At 55.3% G+C, this 20,600-nt stretch overlaps 7 protein-coding genes across 7 annotated transcripts; 5 read left to right on the forward strand and 2 right to left on the reverse strand.

Moving 5' to 3' along the window:
- Positions 1 to 1,302: 1,302 nt before the first annotated feature.
- On the forward strand, positions 1,303 to 4,831 carry AB675_1640 (Respiration factor 2; the record flags this gene model as incomplete). The annotated part of the gene is made up of 3 exons (XM_018141544.1): positions 1,303 to 1,411; positions 1,462 to 4,692; positions 4,743 to 4,831. The coding sequence occupies 3 exons, from the start codon at positions 1,303 to 1,305 to the stop codon at positions 4,829 to 4,831; spliced, it is 3,429 nt and encodes a 1,142-aa protein (XP_017996038.1).
- A 2,204-nt stretch (positions 4,832 to 7,035) lies between these two features.
- Positions 7,036 to 10,461, forward strand: AB675_1641 (putative Na(+)/H(+) antiporter C3A11.09; the record flags this gene model as incomplete). Its single annotated transcript, XM_018141545.1, has 1 exon — positions 7,036 to 10,461. The coding sequence occupies one exon, from the start codon at positions 7,036 to 7,038 to the stop codon at positions 10,459 to 10,461; it is 3,426 nt and encodes a 1,141-aa protein (XP_017996053.1).
- Positions 10,462 to 10,932: 471 nt separating this feature from the next.
- On the forward strand, positions 10,933 to 11,745 carry AB675_1642 (Transport protein particle subunit trs31; the record flags this gene model as incomplete). The annotated part of the gene is made up of 1 exon (XM_018141546.1): positions 10,933 to 11,745. The coding sequence occupies one exon, from the start codon at positions 10,933 to 10,935 to the stop codon at positions 11,743 to 11,745; it is 813 nt and encodes a 270-aa protein (XP_017996063.1).
- A 219-nt stretch (positions 11,746 to 11,964) lies between these two features.
- AB675_1643 (uncharacterized protein) lies at positions 11,965 to 13,041 on the reverse strand (the record flags this gene model as incomplete). Its single annotated transcript, XM_018141547.1, has 2 exons — positions 11,965 to 12,746; positions 12,813 to 13,041. 2 exons carry the CDS (start codon positions 13,039 to 13,041, stop codon positions 11,965 to 11,967), a joined length of 1,011 nt encoding a protein of 336 aa, XP_017995968.1.
- Positions 13,042 to 13,905: 864 nt separating this feature from the next.
- Positions 13,906 to 15,867, forward strand: AB675_1644 (uncharacterized protein; the record flags this gene model as incomplete). Its single annotated transcript, XM_018141548.1, has 1 exon — positions 13,906 to 15,867. The coding sequence occupies one exon, from the start codon at positions 13,906 to 13,908 to the stop codon at positions 15,865 to 15,867; it is 1,962 nt and encodes a 653-aa protein (XP_017995982.1).
- A 252-nt stretch (positions 15,868 to 16,119) lies between these two features.
- On the reverse strand, positions 16,120 to 17,617 carry AB675_1645 (Microfibrillar-associated protein 1; the record flags this gene model as incomplete). The annotated part of the gene is made up of 2 exons (XM_018141549.1): positions 16,120 to 17,173; positions 17,220 to 17,617. The coding sequence occupies 2 exons, from the start codon at positions 17,615 to 17,617 to the stop codon at positions 16,120 to 16,122; spliced, it is 1,452 nt and encodes a 483-aa protein (XP_017995996.1).
- A 2,315-nt stretch (positions 17,618 to 19,932) lies between these two features.
- Positions 19,933 to 20,352, forward strand: AB675_1647 (uncharacterized protein; the record flags this gene model as incomplete). Its single annotated transcript, XM_018141550.1, has 1 exon — positions 19,933 to 20,352. One exon carries the CDS (start codon positions 19,933 to 19,935, stop codon positions 20,350 to 20,352), a length of 420 nt encoding a protein of 139 aa, XP_017996025.1.
- Positions 20,353 to 20,600: the final 248 nt, after the last annotated feature.

Below are 20,600 nucleotides of genomic sequence, written 5' to 3' on the forward strand. Positions count from 1 at the left end.
TGGTGGATTCGACGTCACGACGGGTCCTGCACAAATGTAGAGAAGCCCGATAGCGGACAACCGCCGCTGGTAGAGCACCTGAAACCGTTCGCGCACAAGTGACCTCCGGTACCCGAGGCTCGATCAAAATTGTGAAGGAACGAGTCACTGACATGGCAATCAATATTCGATGCGATGCCGAGTCTCGTGCTAGTTCGTAGTCTCTGCTCCTTGTGGCCTTCCATTGCCGATCATCTGTAGGCGAAGCGTGGCCGCAAATCGTGGAATTTGCTGCTGAAGGCAACGAAGAAAGAGTGTGGTGGATTGACGGATGGGTGGCTTGAACGGATCTTCGGTACTGGAGTTTTGATTGGAAAGCTGGCTTTAGAGCTGCCTATCCTGGCAAGAGCGACCAGCGCCGCGAAGAAGACCTCCAGCGCCCCGTAAGACGCCGCACAATTTGGCTTCCTAGGGCCGAACTCAAGGGTCTTGAATACCCCAGAACGACACCCCGGTCCCCAGAGCTACAGCACGAACCAATTGACGAGAAGCGCCAACCACCGCTGCACAGCGCCTGGGTCTGGCAAGCAAAGTCTGATGCAGCTCTCGGCCAGGTCCATCATCGATGCAAGGTCGGCACCAGAGTCTCGCACCGGTAGAGACCCAAGTCTGTGCAATCTGACTCCGGTTGCCGCCTTCTCTCATGCTGTCAACATCGCAATATCAACCTGTGCCATAGACTTCACCGACAGCGAACGTGAGCTCAATCTAGTAACATCGATTCGATTCCCAGCGAATGCATTCACAGCACGGCTAGGTGCATCTCCGGCTGTTCACCATCTCTAGTTACCCCAAAGCCATCCTTGTACTGCCTCGGACCATCAGCAGCGCTCTCATACGATTGTGTTCTGTCTCTGGCTCTATCTTCCAGTCTCTCATTCGGAAAAGTTGACATTCAGTCGAGGGACGTCTCCGAGCAAGCGTTCAGCGATCTATTGCATTCCAAACATCCTGTGGACTGCGAATCTGCGGAAATTATACATTATACATCACCTCGGGCTACATCTGCTTGCCTGGACTCGAGCATTTCTTCGCGTTGCCCCACTGGTACGATCGTTCTTTGAAGCGAACAATCCACTGCGCGCATAACCGACGTCAGCAACACGTGCACAAGGTCGCATCTTCCTTCTAGGATCTGTCATCTGCTCGCTGGCTTCTGTGGCTTTCAGTGGCGACATAGCAGTTCGACGACCTGTGTTGGTCGAATGCTATAGCTGAACAGAAGCAGCCACCAGAAGCAGTCGTAGTAGACCTGACAAAGCCATGCAAGACGAGAACAATGTCGATGTACTTGCTGGGGTCTCAGAAACGGCCGTGGAAGATGTGGCCGCTCATGGTATGTTTGAGGCGCCTCCAGCCGGGACAGAGAAAGGTATGCTCGTGCACGTGCGGCAGCCATGGTTGCTCACTGACATTCTTCAGTTCCCAAGTCGCGACGGTCTAACTCCTCTGCCTCTTCTGCCATTCCTCCTGTTCCGAATTTTCCAGCGCCGAAGACCGATAAGCCACGACCACACGTTTGTACAACATGTATGCGCTCTTTTGCTCGCCTCGAGCACCTCAAAAGACACGAGCGGTCACACACGAAAGAGAAGCCCTTCGCGTGCTCAGAATGTACCCGGTGCTTTGCTCGGCGAGACCTGCTCCTCAGGCACCAGCAGAAACTCCATTCTACGACGACCCCATCAGCCAGACCGCGCCAGGGTCGCCGAGAAAGCGTTGCAGGTGGTGGTCCCAGCAAAGTCAGGAAGAACTCCATGGCTTCTGCCAACCCCGGGATGCGACCAAGAGCAAATACCCTGAGCCACGTTGATGCTGCCACAATTGGCATGCTGGCCAACGCCGGGCCTGCCATGAATCGGCACTTTGCTTCGAGCCACAACCATCACCACAGTATCTCAGGCATGCCCTCAGCGGCAAACTATTCATATCGTGGCATGTCGACCCATCATACGCCAGGCCTTCCAAAGCTCGAAACAGGACTCCCAATGGATCTGTCGAGCGGATTGCGCACTGCACCTCCCTATGGCGGATTTGGCAACGATTTTCCACTTGGATTCCCGCACAACTCGGGAAGCACCATCAACCCTCATGCGCTGCACATGAGCGACATGGATATGGATCAGTCATTGAGTTTCCAGCAGATGTTCTATGCAAACGGAATGGCCAACGGCATGAACGCTGAGGACCATACTTTTGATTGGATAGCTCGAGGCTTCGAGAACCAGATGACCTTCAACAATCAGGGCAACGAAAATGCGATTGACGACTCGTCGCCCTCTGCGATGAGCACGAATAGTCCTTCAAACCTGCAAGACATGGTTGGCGATGTGCATCCGGCATCCACACAGCATCAAGGTATGACGAATCCACATGCATGGGCACAGGTCATGCCAAATCACATCAACACCATGAGCAGTCCAGTGAGCATGGATTTCACTAATAACTTGAACGACATGATGATGGGACACAATGGAATGCTTTCGCCAAAATCAATGCTTGCGCAAAACCACGGAGTCTTTGACATGAACTTGCCAACGCCTCCAGATATGGCCAGTATTGACATGTCGAATTTGCCTCCAGGAATAGTGTACAACAATGCTTTTCAGTTGCCTGTCGGCCGCCAAGGCGGAACCTCCAGCGCTTCGACTGCATCCATGGACAGTTCGTTACGACAAAGCTCGGTGACGACCACGTCTGGCGAGCTTGTGACCGACAGTGTCCGCAACACCCTGGTTGCTGGGCTCTCACAGAGCAACCCGTTCAATCAGCGCAAATACTCGCAGCCGCTCATCAGCTCACCACTTTCTCCCGAGTCGCCATCAAAGGTCAAAGGGTTCAGCGCCTCAACTTTTCCAACGACACACGATCTTCAGCGATACGTGGCTGCTTATGTCAAGTTCTTCCATCCACATCTTCCATTCTTGCATATACCTTCCCTTAACTTCGAGTCCTCGGAATATGGCTTGCCAAATCGCTTCAACATCAGTCAGCCGAACTTCGGCCCAGGCAACATGACTGGCGGCGGCAGCTGTTTGGTATTGTCGATAGCCGCCATTGGTGCGGTATACGAGCGGGAAATGGATGCTTCGAGGGAATTGTTCCAATGCGCACATCGCTTCATATTCAGCTACCTTGAGATGCGGCGAAAGGCTGACATGCACCGGACTCAGTTTGCGCCCCGACATACATCCGAATCTGAGGAGACGCCGTTGTGGCTGGTGCAGGCGATGCTACTACATGTCATCTATGGTCACAATTGCGGTGATAAGACTGCCGCGGAAGTAGCGAGCAACCATTGTTCGTCGTTGGTCAGTCTCGCACGCGACGCACACCTTGCTCGCCCATCTTCAGAGCTGCATGGCATGCGCAAGGGTAGCTCAGGGCCCGTCGGCCATCATCCCGACATGAATTCGTGGACTTCGATGCTTAACGAAAGCGAAGAAATGGATTGGATCGAGTGGAAGGCGACCGAAGAGCGCAAAAGGACTCTTTATGCTGTGTTTATTCTGTCTAGCATGTTAGTCATGGCTTACAACCACGCACCGGCTCTGACCAACTCTGAAATCCGACTGGAGCTACCATGCGACGAAGAGCTCTGGTCAGCCGAATCGTCGCAAGCTTGGCAAGCTCTGGGAGGAGCCAATCATCCCAGCTCCAGATCGATCACCTTTGCCGCGGCACTTAGTCACCTCTTGATGTCATCTCAGAGGCATCGCCGGAAGAGTATGAGTGGTGCGCAGGGTTCTCAAGCGCCCGAGCAAGACCTCAGGCCAAGCACATTCGGATGCCTCATCCTGATAAATGCGCTGCACAACTACATTTGGGAGACCAGGCAGCGACATCTTGGCAGACAATGGACCGAGCGAGATACGGAGCAGATGCATGCACACATCGAGCCTGCGCTACGAGCGTGGGAGGCAGCTTGGGCCAGCAATCCGACGCATAGCCTAGAGCGACCGAATCCCTTTGGCGCTGGTCCTCTGTCAGCCGATAGTGTACCGCTGCTGGATTTGGCATATGTGCGATTGTACATCAATCTTGGCCGATCGAAAGAGGCCTTCTGGCAGCGTGACTACAACTCGATGGCCGAGGAAGTGGCTCGTAGCCCGGAAATCGCGGGCTCTGATACCGCAACAGTCAAACAAAGGCGAAAGTCGTCGACAAGTCAAGAGCACAACAGCCCAGATACCAAGATCTCTTCAACAAACGGAGGAGAGGTTGACATGCACCAATCCACTCGAAGGGAACGACAACTTCGCCGAGCAGCATTCTACGCATCAGATTCCTTGCTCATGTCAGACAAACTCGGGCTCATTTTCGAAGAGAGCAAGTCTGAGGAATTAACTGCGCAGTCCGCCTTATGCGCTTTCGATTGCGCGCAAGTCCTGTCGGAATGGCTGACAACTGTGCAAGAGCGAGTTGGCAAGTACGTCGGAGTCCTGGGCCAAGACGATGTCGACCTAGGTCAGGTTCCTGCTGTTCTCCTGCTGGAGGACGAGGATCGCCAATTGCTGGGCAAGATTGACGATTTCGTTCGTCGGACCGAGCAAAAGGTGCACGCCGAGGTCACGACTGTACGCGAGGGCGGCTACAGCCCACGGATTCTCACTTTGACTGCTCAGCTACTGGAACGTGCGGCAGTCTGGCCAGGTAAGTCGACTCACCCCCACCCCCTCGAGCGACAGCTAACAGATGCACAGTGACCAAACTCATGGGTCAGTCGCTCGAGACGCAAGCGGCACACATGCGGGATCGTGCTCGAACGTCCACTGTCTCGATACAAGACTGACGACACTACCAACCAAAATTCCCACCCAGCCGGCTGAACACAAGCGACTGGTTGCTTATACATAGCTCTAGTGGGCGAGATGAAAGGACATATGCATGCGAAGAAGTAATATGCCCCAATTGACGAAGTGATGCTGGAGATGACACAGTTTATGATGGGATATTTCTATTGAAGGGCGGTTTTGTAATCTTCGTGTTGCTGAGAGCGGTCAAAAGTTTCTTCGGGTCATCGGATTTATGTGGAATTGCTGGATTATCTACGCGACGGGGTGGGAAAAGCAAACAGAGGACGGGGAGGATTCTTTCTCGCACTCTCTTCGCGGCAGTCGTTCGTCGCAGCTCCGGCTTGGAGACACGATCATTCCGAGTTGAAAGGTCGCAGTATTGAAGCAAGCGCGAGCCTGGAGACAGAGGCCGAGACGGCGACAACATGTCTGTACAAAGAACGAGAGACTTCTACTCTCAACACTGTCTGTGACTCGAATCTATCCAGAAGGAGGTCGTTTGATCAAGCCGTGGAGCATGATATTGGCTTCCCTTTGCCACGACTTGAACCGTGTCTTGACTTCTTTCTCGTGCTTATGCATTGCTTGGCTCGTCCAGATCCGAGACTCAGGAGATATCATATCATGATGTCGTACAGAGGCAACGGGAAAGGCGGCCATGGATGAAGCGCTCGGGGCCGACCTGGGCGGAGATTGTCTTACAGTGGAACTCGCTTGGTGCAGGTGGGAAAGATGGTTTCCGGCATGTCTGCACAGCCCGGAGCAAAGTACACGAACAGTCCCGTAGCATCATTCGATCACAGCATCATGGATATCAAGTGCAGCAAGGCAGATAGCAGCTGATTCAGCCGACTGAAATGAACGCCATAGCAGAGGACGACTTCCTACAGTGGCCACATGCTGCAGGAAAACACGAAGAGGAACAGCCGTTGACCTATCACTGTAATGGACCAGGAGGACTCCTCGGGCGTATTGGATGCCCAGCTTTTGCCCAGAGTCTTAGCCGTGGCTTCCTCGTCTGGGCGCTGCTGGCAGAAAGTTAGAGGGATCCGGAGATGCTGGGATCGCACAACGTCTGCGCGGTCTGGTGTGGGAAGAAGAGTCTATCACACAGTCCAGGACGCGGTTGCATGCGATGCACTACTCGACATCGCAATGCCGGCAGATAAGTCTACAGAACCAAGACAAATGTGAAGTTCAACATCTGAAGAGCCGTCCAATCTTGCCCCTCCATCGCCCCCCGGATGTCGGCGCACCTTTCCCAACCCAAGTCTGGACTCCTCCTCCCCTAACCATGTCCTCTGCTGCGGCGCTGCCGCCGCCAGGTGGGGATGATTTCAACCTGTCAGATACCCGGATACTTTGATGATAAGTCATTTTCGCTTACTACTGACTACCTCGCGTTATCGCTCCAGAAAATGTTGACGCAAGCAGATGCGAGTGAGGAATGGAAGGAAAGAACTCGGCGAAAGTCAAGTGCTCGAGTGGAGGCTTCGAGTCCTTCCACCTGTCATCGGAGCATGATATCTCTCTCTTCCTTCATCACCACTACTGTCGTCATCAGCAGTCGTGGAGGTGACATACCAAAGTTGAGAAGTACGGTACAGCCCCGTTAAGCTTCACCAACCTGTCGAAGTTGACTTTGCTGCACGGACGAGAGTTGCGGCCTTGGCGGACATCTTGTACCGCGAAACTTTTTGAATCGGCCTGCACCTCTCGCGGGTCACGATCAAACAACTGCGGGCGTAGATCAAACACTCTGGGCTGATCTACTGACTGTTTGACCGGCACCAGCTGCTATTATAATTGCTTCGCAGACGATCCGATATCATCTACGGCATCTCTACGTTGACGTCCTCTTGTTGTCGACGATATCATTCTAGTTCGATACATCGGCACCGACCCGGCGGCTCGAGTACCTTCACGTCTTCACGGTGGCGGCACAGTCTCGGACTTTACGGCAGGGTAGTAACGGCCTTCTTCTCGTCAACAATGCGTGCATGTTGACCCTCGTACCTCCGATTGCCTCTATCGAGTCCTCCAATAGCGACAAACCTCCAACCTGAATGCATAGCGTTCAGTATCAAGATATTCACGAAAGAGAAGGCGGCGACTGGGGTTAACACGACTCCCGATCTTCAGACATTGCCTTCTGTACATAAGTCTCGACTTATAACGGCCGCTGCGCTTAGTCTTCGAAATGGCGTGGGAACATTTGTCGATTAACAAGCCGCATCTGGTCTACATCATCCTCGGCGGCTTCACTAGCATTTTCATGTTGGTGTCCCTCTTTATCAAGGAAAAGCTATACATCGGTGAAGCCACGGTCGCGACAATATGCGGCGTCATCTTTGGCCCGCACGCTGCCAATCTGATCAATCCGCTGGACTGGGGTAATACCGACCAGATCACGCTGGAGTTCTCTCGAATCGTTCTGGTTGTGCAGTGTTTTGCGGTGGGTGTCGAGTTGCCCAAGGCGTACATGGAACGGCATTGGCGGTCGGTAGTGTTTCTGCTGCTGCCCGTTATGACTTTTGGCTGGCTCATATGCAGTCTGTTCATCTGGTGGATGGTCGTGCCACTGTCGTGGTTGGAGTCTTTGGCCGTGGCTGCGTGTATTACCGCTACCGATCCTGTGCTGGCCTCGTCCGTGGTCGGCAAGGGTAAGTTCGCCAAGCGTATCCCGAAGCATTTAAGAGATCTACTCTCCGCGGAATCCGGATGCAACGATGGCATGGCTTTCCCGTTCATCTACTTGTCGATCTATCTCATCCGATACAGACCCCACGCTGATAAGGTGGCGTTCCATTGGATCTGCTACACCATTCTTTATGAATGTATATTTGGCGCCATCTACGGCGTTATTGTTGGCTATGCTGGTCGTCGTGCCATTCGTTACTGCGAGGAGAAAGGTATCGTCGACCGCGAAAGTTTCCTGGTGTTCTACTTCGTCTTGGCTCTTTTCTGTGCCGGATCTGGCAGTCTGCTCGGTATGGACGATCTGCTTATTGGGTTCTGTGCAGGAGTAGGCTTCTCGAACGACGGCTGGTTCTCTGAAAAGACCGAAGAATCCCATGTGTCCAACGTTATCGACTTGTTGCTCAATTTGACATATTTCGTCTACCTCGGCACGATCATCCCGTGGGCACAGTACAACTCTCCAGAGCATGGACTTGAGCCCTGGAGACTGGTGGTCATTGCTATTTTCGTCATCTTCTTCAGGCGTATTCCAATAATGTTGGCTTGTAAACCTTTTATACCGGACATCAAAACGTGGCGAGAAGCGTTGTTTGCTGGACACTTCGGACCCATTGGTGTGGGTGCCATCTTCGTTGCCATCTTGGCTCGAGCGGAGCTTGAAACGGAATCGACCGATCCGTTGGATGATCTACCTCCTCCGGGGAGCAAAGACTACGATCTGATCTATCTGGTCTGGCCCATCGTAACTTTCTTGGTCATATCATCGATTGCGGTCCACGGATCTTCGATCGCCGTGTTCACACTTGGCAAACGAATCAACACCATGACTATAACCATGTCGTATACTAAGGACACCGAGGATGGCCCATCTTGGATGAACCGGCTTCCTCGGATCTCTTCGCAAGGTCGATCCTTATCTCGAGCGTCTAGTTTCAGCATCGACGAGGAGAAAGGCCAGATGCAGATCCCGAAACTGCAGCTCCGGCGGCAGAAGGAAGAGGAGTATGATGAGAAAGCTGACATGAAGCCCGCACCCGCCCATACCAAGCCGCGCCGCAGGAAGAGAAAGAACGCAAATGACTCCAGACTGGGCGGTCCTGTTTCCGCAAGTGCTATTGCGCCCGCCAAAAGGTCTGATCCTGCTTTGCTTCAGCATACGGACACAGGCTTCAGTGGTTCCGACACCCTTTTCGATAAATCCAACTCATCCCCCGATACGCCACTTCGCTCTGCGGAAACTTCGCCCGAGCGAGGCGGTCCACGTGATCGTAATCAGTCCCGGTCGCGGTCGAGCAGTAGCCGGCCAGTGGAGGTGGAAGCGTACGACGAGGGCAACGAGCTTGTCGTGGAAGATGAGGAGGGCAACGTCATCTCCGCTACGGACGCAACAGGCAAGACTCCCGAGGAGAAGGCAGCGATTGTTGAGTCAGCAAGAAGAAAGCTGAAACAAGATCGAAGTGGCGACTTCACCAGGCATCGTGGTGAAGCACATTCCAAAGAGACTGAAGGCGAGCATTTGGCTGAGGAAGCTACCTCCCCTCAAGCTACTGGAGACGGTGATCAGTACCGTACATGGGCACAGCGACTGGGTAAATGGAAAGGCTTCGGAGGTGGCGGCGCAGCCAACGAGAAGAACGAGGAAGCAGTACGCAAAGACATCGAGAAACAACAGCGAAAGCGCGGTGCGGCCCACGCTTACCAGTTCGGTAATACCATTATCGTTGAGGACGAGGATGGCGAAGTCATCAAAGAGTATACTCTCCCAGAAGCTGAGGGTGGCCGCAAGCGTACTTACGGTCAAGATCAACTTCGCTCAGGTATGCACCGCATGGGAACATACCTCGGCGTAGGAAAGAAAGAGGAAATGGCGCCTCCGGATGGAGAGGCACCCACAGCGCCTGCTATTGCCGATAAAGTCGACACCGACTCCGCAGAAAAAGAGAGTGATGAAGCGGAGCAAGAGCCACAGCCCAAGCAGAGCAAGAGGCCCGGCCTGAACGTGGATGACGACGACGGTCTCCGCCTCACGATCTCCCGGCGCCAGGAATACGGATGGACTGGGCAAAGGCGAGCTTCCGCAACTGGTGCATCCTCGATAGCGCTCGGTAGCGGTCGTCGACTGTCTACGCGCGACTTCCTGAAACAGATGCAAGAGCTTGATCCCAAGAATAAAATCAGGGAGGTCGAGAAGAGCGACGCACCTGAGCATGTCAAGGAACAGCTTCGGCAAAGTGCAAAAGCAGAACAGGCAGCTGGTGACGCTCTGGGCGTTGCCAGGACGCCTGCAAGCCGGGCTGGCAGAGGGCCAGGAGAAGGCGGTGATTACTTCTCGATGCCGACGCGTCCACAGGCGAAGCGGAATACAACAAAGAGCACGATTGAAGAGGAGTCGGAAGACGAGACCTCCAGCAACGGTGACGTCGAGACGCCTGCTCCCGGCAAGACTCCTGCGGCTGTACCGGAACGCCAGATCCCGCACCACGATGTGCGCTCTGCGATTGCCCGCCATGGTCCTCGTGGACCAGGCGCGAGAACTGCAGCTGATGCTCGTCGCGAGCGGCTGTCAACGATAACATCGAACGAGTCCGGCGAACGAAACGATGATGACGATCAGGGTGAAACAGCAGCTGAAAGACGGCGACGCCTAGCTGCTTTACACGGCGGGGGCGACGACTCAGATGAGAGCGACGGTGGAAGCGTCAGACAGGTCAAGTCTGCAGTCAAGGAGCCGTCAGGTGATGGTCCAAGCAGGGCACCGACGGTGACTTGGGGCGGCGAGACCGGTCGGGATCAGCCGATGAGGCGCACTAGAGAGGCGCAGCCGGCGAAGGAGACTGATGCTGTTAGATCTGATAAGGAGGGGTATGGAATGGGCGGGACTGCGCATAGAGCTGGGGAGAGGTTGAAGAGTATTTGGAAGCGGTAGTTGGGGTGTCTTGCGGAGACTTCGGTGTATACATCGATCATACGTCAACAATACACATATATCAGCATCACAAACTTCGCTCTTGATATACGCGTGGCCCTGGAATAGGGTGGCTTGTCGGATGAGATGGTCCTGAATGTGACTTCTTGCAATTATATACTGTGCGGCAGGAAAAGCCTGACAAGCGTCAAGACATTGCTCAGCGCCAATACTTGTGGAACCTACAGGCTTCCAGAGTTACTTCGGCATGTAGACGTCGAATTGGCAGACAATCAACTCGAGATCGCTGTACCTCAGAATCTGAGGAGCCTGTAGAATGAGTGCTATTGGGTAGTCGCCTGGTTGCCTCATGTATTTTGCCTGGACTTCCCCACGCCTCTCCAACACGCAGCCTGTCATTTCGAGCCGACATCGAGGACTTGCCATATTGCACAAGGAGGTAGGCTCGTGCTCACATACACAGCGCACGCCATGGCCGCTCCGCCAGTAGTCCCGCCATCGTACTACTCGCAACGCGCCCCAACTCAGTCGATCTCCTCCCTCAACTCGCCCTCACCCTCCGCCAACACATCCAATCTCCCCACACGCCCGCTCTCCTCATCCACCAGCGCCTCCACATTCCGCACGCCCGCCTCACGCAAGACAATCTACGACCGCCACCCGAACCGCTCCTCCCGCACCGAACTCTCCCGCTCCGCCTTCGCCTTCCTCATCAGCGAATCAATAGCATACCATCAAAAGCGCGTCACCTCCGTCTCCGACTTCGAAGCCCGCCTCAACTCCCAAGGCTACCTCCTAGGCTCAAAATGCCTCGACCTTCTCCTCTACCGCTCCACACCCATGGGCAGCGGCAGCGGCACCTCGTCCTCCTCCACCTCGACCTCCTCGAACTACTCCTCCAAAGACGCCAACTTTCCAGTCCGACCACTGCGGATTTTGTCGCTGCTGAATTTGCTGACGACGAAACTCTACCCCCTCCTCTTCTCCCGGCCCGCGGATAGTCTCGAGCAGAGCACGACGAATAAGAACGAGTACATGATCATCGACAACACGCCGATGACGAACGCGTATATCTCTGTGCCGAAGGAGCTGAGTCAGTTGAGTGTGGCGGCGTGGATCGCGGGCGTGATTGAGGGGGTGTGTGATGGGGCTGGGTTCGATGCGAAGGTCAGCGCGCATAATAATGGGACGGATGCGTGGCCGGGGAGGACGGTGTTTTTGTTGAGGTTTGAGGAGGGGGTTGTGAGCAGGGATGGGGAGTTGGAGAGGCAGGGCGTGAAGTGATGGGATGCTATTACGGTCACGACGGGATGAAGAAAGGCATATGGATATGGCTTAGTGATATGGTTTCGAAGCTATGAAGCATGGCTGTCATGGACATGCCTCGCTATGGTATGCTATGCTAACGATACAGCGATAATAATACGCCACTCGGCCTAGGCGAGGCCTTCTGGTGACCAGAGATACTTCGTCCAGCGCCTGTTCAGCCTGCCCTCAGAGCGCTCAGGCATCAACTTCAACCATCTTCGGCCCATCCGGCTGAGGACCGTGAGGACCCCGAGGGAAAGGATCCCGAATCGGATCGCCGCTCTCCTCCAGCATCACAGCAGCTGCATCTCTGCCAGGAGCGCCGTCGGGGAAGGTGGGTTTGGGTCGAACGGGCTTCTCGGGTCCCAGCTGCACAACATCTCTGGCCGGGGCACCGTCGGGGAATGTGGGTTTGGGGCGGACTGGTTTGTCGGGTCCCAGCTGCACGGCATCTCTGCCCGGTGCTCCATCAGGGAAGGTTGGTTTGGGTCGAACGGGCTTGTCTGGACCGTCGTCTAGGTCCAGCTGGTACCGGCCAGGGGCTCCAGGCGGACGAACTGGCTTCGGCTTTACGGGCTTTTCTGGATCATCGTCTAGGTTGAGCTCCCCGACCTTGGCAGAAGTCAATGAAGAGTCCATTTGCAGCACGTTTGGAGGGTACGGAGGCGTGATGGGGTATGGTTGGGGCTTCTTGGGGCCGGCTACCTGTTGAGCTGCTGCTGCCAAGAGAGGCTCAGCTTCGTTGTCGGACCGACGAGTGCTGCCGCCGCCCTTAGGCTTCGTTGGTCTTGGTGAAGGCCTGCCGTCAGTACCATCAAGGGCCACGGCATTGGGAGGAGGAAAGCCTGGCGTTCCTGGCCATGGCTTGGGCTTCGGGCCATCTTCGTTGTTGAGCTCTTTCGGGTCAGGCTTGGGCTTGGTGCAGCCGCCACTGCCGCAGCCGCCCTTTGGCTTGCGGGGCTCGACGTCCTCTGGTGCTGTTGTTCGTGTCAGTCGGATGCACGAGAGGAGGTGAAGCCTTGGGACAGGAGGGAGGCACTCACATTCGACCGCATCGTCATCAGGTGGCGTGGGGTAGCGCTCAAGCGGGTCCATGGAGTCGTCATCTGGAGGAGTGGGATATCGCTTGAGCTGCTCCATGGAGTCGTCGTCAGGTGGGGTGGGATAGCGTCCGATCTCAGCAGCCATCCTCTCGGGCGACTCTGGCATAGGCACAGGCTTGTCTTTGCCGGGCTGAAAGGGCTTTGGGCTGGGCTCTGGATGGAGCATCATGATGGGAGTGGTTCTCGTTGAGCTTTGAAGTCTGGTGGAAGATTCGTAAAGTTGGTTTGATGGAATAATGTGTCAGAGAAGTGGGTGAAGGTGATTTGTCGATGGATGACTGTCGATGGAGGGTGAGGGTGGTTGATACTTATGCCCCAGACGACCCAGCGTGCGCCTCATGGCGTTGACGAGGGACAACGACATCGTTGGTTTGAGAAACGATGGCAGAATCGATCCTGCGACTGCGGAAGACCTGGAAGGATCTGGACCAGTGGTATAGGGCAATGATGAAGCAACTTCAAGACACAGATGCCTTCTGGACCGTAATCGTTTGACGGTCCTATGATGTCACGTGGACAGATGAAGATTCTGGGAGCTCGAGACGTGCTCCAGCATATCTGGCAGACTGGCAAACCTCTCACTGCTGCCACCACGTCAGAACACCTTTGTTCATCCTGTTTACAGGACTGTCTAGACGGCTGTTTGCAAAGGGCGCAGCCATGGCAGCACAATGGAATCTATTCTGTCACTTCACGTTAGCGCTGCTTCCTCATGTTGCCAGGGCTGTCACATTATGTTCCAAAGAGCAACGACGAGCTTTCCCTTTGACCTCCGTCACAATGCGGGTTGAAGGCAAACAACTGCTTGGGATCGCACAGTTTCTACACAACAGGGTGAAAGTGAATTGACTGAATTGATCGCAGAGCAGGCAAAGGCACTGAGGATTCTCGTGTACAAAAGCACGGTGCTTTGCCTACACAACCAACATTTTCTTTACTGTGTCGCAAAGCCCTCTCGTACGCTAATAGCCCGCCCTCCACGCGAGAGCTGTCGGGTCTCCCGGTCTTTCTTGCCCTATTGAAGGTCGCCGACATGGCCGAACCGGAGAGCGAGACACATTCCGCTATACCACCTACCTCACAGACCACTCCCGAACCACGAGCAGCCCCAGACATATCGGTCTCACCGTCAACCGCAGATATCTCAGACTACCTACTGCCAAATTCGCCTGCTCGACCACTCCAGCCTCCTACTACCGCAGAATGGTGGTCCACAATGCCGAGCTCTGATTCAGTGCACGAGCAGAACTATCCGGCTGCACTTGAAGTGTACAGCGGCTTCTCGTCTGAGGTCAGAACCAAGGCAGACACTGCTACAGAAGAGTCACAGGCACAGCCACCGAGTCCGCCTCAGAACTTCACCTTCATGGGCATGGATCGCCAAGATCCAACCACCATCGATTGGCGTAGCATCAGTCTCAGACGGCCAGGTGCCATGCCGGCAATTGAAGCTGATAACATCGCCAAGGGCAAACCTGGCTGGATGAGAGCTCCGTCTCCACACTACGCGACTGATAGAAGCAACCTTCCTACCACTTCAAGACCTGTATCGCCAGAAGGGGCTCCGGAGAAGGCTGAACCACGAGAGGCAGGCGAACAAGAAGTGGGCGCGATTGAGGGTGTTGACTATGGTGTTCCGACAGGCAGTAATCGTCCTGTGGTATTCTTCGACAAGCCTCGCCAGTCGCAAGTCTTGCCGGTGTCAACGTCGCCAGCATCCGCTTCGCGTCAGCGCCGAGCAAGCAGTAGCTTCGACAAGCCCGTTCGTGGAAGGGCACGCACGCCTGTGCCGTGGCTTCACCGCTCGCCACTGGATGACGAGCCCCTTCGCCAGGAACGCAGCCGCAGCGCCAACTCAGCGCCCTTCGCTCACCATCGAGCAAGCAGTATCCCATCACTGCCAGAGCTCCCTCCAGATCGATCCGCCTTCGAGCCTGATATCCACGCTTTCCACCCCTCCTTCCTCACTCGCCCGATTCCTAGAGCCAACAATGTAGTCCCGTCCGTGCTCGCTCGCTCCATCATCAGACCCAACATCCATGAGCAAGAAAGCATGTTCAACGACTTCCTCAACCGCCACCTCAGCCACCACGGCCGCAACGACGACCACAATCATACGCCGTTCCGCAGCCCATCTTTGCCTCATGTGCAAATGCACGGCAGCAGTCACGGTCTCTACGAGCGCAGCCCCTACCGTCCGCTTACGCATACGCCCACACCGAGCTTCACCAACACATTCGGCAATGATCCGCGGAGACCGCAGACGCTGAGGGGATTGTATTCGCCCGTAGTGCTGTTTCGGTGTAATTTGTGCGTGGAGGAGGATGGGGCGACGACGTATGGCAGTGTCGAGCGGGTTGAGCGGCATTTGAGGGTTCGGCATGGTTATGGCGGTAACGAGTCAATGAGTGGGGATCGCGAAGGGCCCGTCGCGGAGTCTGCAGTGCGAGAGAGTCATGCCGATTGGTATTTCGGGATTGACAGTGATGCTGTAGACAGTGATGCGGTGCGTGAGATGGAGGATATGTATGGCGTTAACATCAGGATGGGTCCAGAAGACGAGTCCGCTGATGGTAGCGGGAACGCTAATTTCGGAGCTGCTCACGGCGGTCACGATGGCGATGCTGATGGGGAAGCGCAGCACGATGCGGACGATGCGGACGATGAGTCTGACGATGAAGTCCCCATACCCGGAACGATCGTCCCGGGAACGACATCAACACCGCCAACACCAGGTGACAGATGGTATTTCGGCCGTCTTGAGAATGAGAAACTCCGTGGCCGACAACCGGCCACTCGATTCTGGGCCAGACCCAGCGGTAGCGGTTGCGACGTGGGTACTCAGACAGACATGTCTACCGCGGAGCAGGGAGGAGAACTGTATGACGACACTGCTGCTGCTGCTCCTGCTTGTGGAGTGGCTCAGGGCGCTACTGGCAGATTGGTGTATGCTCGCATGCCGGGGTCGTTTGAGGCTTCTGGGTATGTATTCTGATGAGTTACAAGAGCTGTTGTTTGTGCTTTGAATGGAAATGTGCGCGGAAAGCTTGGGGTACAGTGAGGACGAATGCGGAGGGTAGTGCTTGAGGCAAGACAGGTAGAGACCATCGCACGAATCTTAAATTATTCTGGGTGTCTGTGTTGGCCTATACGATGAGCAGGCCAGTTAGCCGTGAGTGGCTTGATCCCCTGTGGTTTCAGCAGCACTGTTGCAGTACCCTCCTCGTAGGGTTTTATTGTGCACTGTTTATCGTGCCTCTACCCTCCTCCGCTTATCCCCATCCTCGTAGTCGCGGTAGCGGTCGCGTGAAGCGCTCCGTTTCCGTCTTGCTGGTGGTGATCTTGAGCGTGAGCGTGAGTATGATGATCTTCGTCGTGCTCTGTATGAGTCGCCGTCTCTGTCGTACCTTGTTGGGGATCTCGACCTTGATGTCGACCTCGACCTCCGCCGCGGCGGTCTTCGCACGCCCAACGGCGCATTATTCGCGCCCGAGGACATCGGCCCTCCACCTTGTCTGCGGTCATCGTCTGGTAGGAATCGTGCGTCGATGCTCCGATAGTCCATTCCATCGTTGCCACCGTCCCGCCTGGGTCCACCAGCGCCCATAGCCCCCTTCCAATGCCTCACATCATTCGCAAACCCACCGGTATCCTCCTCCCTCAAATCCTTATACCTCGTCCTCCCCTTCTTCCCTAACTTATTCATATCCCGTATCCGCATATACTCCGGCAGCGCACTCTTGTCGACTTCATCCTCGAATCTCGCACCCATGAGATCTCGTTTCCTCAGTGCCTCTGCATCTGCTGTATCCTGGAAGAAGGCGCCTTTATGGTGATACCGCGCTAGGAAGCCAGCTTGTGCTCGCCCGTCCTTCTCTGATTTCTGGGCATCGAGGTGTGCGCGGTCTTCGGCTTCGCGTTCCGCCGCGGAGAGGTTCCGGCGGCGCTCGACTTCTTCGATTTCTTTCTCTTTGGCGATGAGTAGATCGCGGTCGCGTTTTAGGCGGTGCAGTTCGCGGAGGCGCCAGGCGGCGTGTTCGGCGGCCGGGTCGAGGTCGTCGGTGTCGTCGATTAGGGCGGAGGGGTCGAGGTTGGGGTCGTCGTCGTCCCAGGCGCGACGGCCGAGAGCGCGGGCGCGTGTCGCGGTTGATCTTTTCGGAGATGGCAAAGTCGGTTTCGGCGAGGCGGCGGGCGCGAACCTCTTCGCCGAGTTCGGGCGCTGGAGTGGAGGCTGAGAGAGGGGCTGGGGTTGGCGTGTGGGTATCGGTAGGGGTTTTGCCGTTGATAGTGCGGTCAGCCTTCTTGATGAAGGTTGGTCGCTGGAATTTGCGGGCTGGCGCAGAGGACACGGAGGAGGAATCAGAGTCGGAGCCTGATTCTTCTTCGGAGTCCTCCTCTGGTTCTGCCTCTGACTCTAAGTCGCCGGCTGTTGGAGGTGGGCGTTGAGACGTAGCAGCTGGCCTAGCTGCAGCCGTGAGGTATTGTGAAGGTAGAAATGCGCCTCCGTCAGCGTCTTCGTCGTCATCTGTCACGAAGCCTTCCTCGTCGCTGTCCTCTTGCGTGGTAGTTTTTGGCGGAGGTCTCTGCTTCTGTGGGCGCGGCGCCGATGTTTTCGTCGGAGGCACAGCCTGTTGCTCTTTCTCGGATTCGTCCTCGTCCGAAGACTCCTCGTGAATCGCTTTCCCAGGTCGGTATCGAGCGACTGGTCGGGAAGGCTGCGCTGTCATGCGCTTCGACGAGCTCATCGTCGGCGGCGCTATGTCTTCCGAAGAACGAACCAATCAATGACGTCCCGACCGTCTCGACCAGTTCTCTGCCCGGTCGCCGATGGCTTCATACGTGTTGATTAGAGTGTTCAAGCTGGTTTCACGTGAAGTTGGAGATGCCGCCTTAGAAACATTTCACTTTGGCAAGAATCTTGGCGTATGTCATTTACGCTAAAGGAATAGTCACTGCTAGTGCTGTAGGTATGGATGAAAGCGAGACCAAATATCATTGCAAAAATTCATTATCGAGGACTATAAAATTGCATATGGATCTACTAGCTAGCTACTGTCAGCATCGCATTCTGGTACGGTAGCTCCAGCTGCACAGCCGGCACAGGCGCCGGGACCTCCTTCAGACTCGCCGGCTCAACATAGTCCTTATACCCATTGACCTGCAACCTCAACTTCCTGCTCTCGGCATAGACAACTCGCCTCGTGCGATTTGTGCTGCCTAGTGGACGGTGCTCTACCAATCCGTGCCAGCTGTTGCAGGTGATGCGGTCGTCGAAGAAGACACGGAACTCGGGCAGCCAGCTGTCCTGAGGCTCGAATTCAAGGGTAGCGATGTGCTCGAAAGGGTATTTCTTGTCGTCCCACTCGATGCCGATGTCTTCGACTGGCTGCTCTTCGAGATTCTGGAGGAGCTGGGCGCAGAAGGCGTAGGTGACTTTGTTCTTCATGTGGTACTCTCGCGTGTGCTGGGCGAGGGCATTGATTGGGTCGTCATCTTTGAGATACGTGTGCTCGAGATCCTTTTGCTTCTGGGCAAGTGGCAGAACAGCGTACTTGGCTACGTAGTCGCCATGGCGGTAGGCGGATTGGGAGTATTCTGGGGTGGCGACGAGGTACTGACGAGGAATCTTTGCGGGCGCACAGGCAACTTCGGCGTCGGGTCGCTCACCGAGCTCCTTGGCAAAGTTTTCGAGTTGGTTCCAGTTGCGCTCTAGTGAGTCTGCGATCTCATTTGTCGTTTTGGCGTCACGTAGCTCGAGAATGGGATAGTTGTTGAATGTCCAATCTTGGGTTTTCTTGTCTTCACCCCATAGTTTTTCGCCTTCGACGCCGAAGATCTTCATTCCGATGCCGCGGGGTGCGGGGACGTTGTCGGGGACGAGTTTGGGTGTCAGGGAGGAGTAGCGCATGATCATGTCGTGGACGCCGGGCCGCTTGAACATGCCTTGTGCGAGCTCGGGTCGGAGGTTGTCGTGAATGATGAACTTGCCGACTACGCAGCCTTGGGTTTTGGGGTGAGTGCCGCGCAGACAGTGGTGGTGCTCGTTGAAGTTCATCATCTGGAAGCGGTTGAACTGGGCGGCGGTGTCTTTGATGATCTTCTCTTCGCCATCAGGCACCTTCTCGACGCCCGGCGCGTCCCATTTGATGTAGGTTCCTGAGGCGGGCGTGTTGTGGCCGTTCGCTTTTGTGGTTCCGTTGACCTTCTGGCCGCTGTGGGCTACTGGGCAGGCCATGATGGAGCGATGGATGTGTGGCACGAGTTTCCTGGTGTGTTTCGCAAGGAATGGAGGGTGTCTACGATCTGGCTCACCTGTAGTCGGAAGTCGGAAGATTCGAGCATATATACCTTGACATGGTGAACACTTTGCAGCAGCCTGACCCTACGCAGTCAGCTAAGTCATCGACCCTCATCCTCCGTAGCACCGTGGTCAATATCAAATTGCTTCTGGCCAATCTCATCGCAGCTAAAGTGATATCCTGCCAGCCCCGACGGTAAAGTTCGCGGGGAAACTTCAGCATAGCATGAGGGGCTGCATAGTCGGGAAGGTCTAGCCATTGCATCGATGATCTCACCTGCAACCTAGATTTGAAATAGTTAATGGCCGTCTGAATCCAGAGGGCATTCGGCTTTGGTGAAGTCGAGATCTGTGTCGTTGCTTGCGCGTCAGTCGGTTATGAAGCGAGTGAACGAATTGGAGATGGCGAGGTCTGTCCAATTGTGGTGGTCTCGAAGTTGAGTGACTCAGCCAGGCGAGCCAGGCGACCAGAAGTGCTACGGCGAGCCACACACCGCTATTGATTCACCCGGCCTTCGGAGAAAAGTGCTCCGTGAATCTCACCGTGTACCTGCGCCCGCCTCGGTCGGATGAAGCACGGAAGCACGACTCACAGTTGACGCCATTTCCTAACAAGCACGAACAATCTCATCTTTGGTGCTCTGTAGGCGCAAAGCAGCACGCGATACGTTCTTCATGATAGCAAGGAAGATCTTGGCGATAGTATCTTCAATGATCTGAAGCAAGCGAGCCGTGACGCCTACGGGCGAATAGCGGATTGCCATGGAATCAGCGTCGCATGCCATTTCGTCCGCTTTACCAACAAGCACTGGCGGGTTCCTGTCACCCATATTTGCTTGGACAGACAGTGCATCGGATACCCTGTCTTCAAATTCGACGTTCTTTGGCCTGAATTCCACCAAGGACCTGCTCCAGATCCCGACTCTCCTCCTCGACTTCCCTCGGTATCTGCTCGAGACGACCGGCTTGCTCGCAATCGCCGATAACGACATTGCAGCACCGGTCGCAGAGGCTGTGGGAGAGGGCGCTGCGCAGGCCGCAGATGCCGGCCCTGTGTGGCTCAACATCGTCGCCGATGCGTTCTCTGCGTCTACTTTCAAGAGCTATCTGGGAATGTTGCAATATGTGACGTCCCGGTGGGCATTCACCTGCTTTGCGGTGGCCTCATACTCAACAGGATAAATGTCTACGGTGCTTCGAGGCAGCGCATACAATTGGCATGGAACCGACGGCTTGCGCTACGGATAATACCAATCATGATCCTTGGAACGCAGGTTTACCACTTGTTATGCGGTATCCACTGTCAGACTTCGCCTGACTACTCGCTATACCGACATGGTGACAACAACAAGTATAGCACGCTAGACTGGTCGACTGATGGAGGGCCGATGTATACAGTGGCTTCCACTGCGCTGTTCTTTCAGTCCGAC

This window comes from Cyphellophora attinorum (assembly GCF_001299255.1).
Source record: "Cyphellophora attinorum strain CBS 131958 chromosome Unknown Contig34, whole genome shotgun sequence".
NCBI lineage: Eukaryota > Fungi > Ascomycota > Eurotiomycetes > Chaetothyriales > Cyphellophoraceae > Cyphellophora > Cyphellophora attinorum.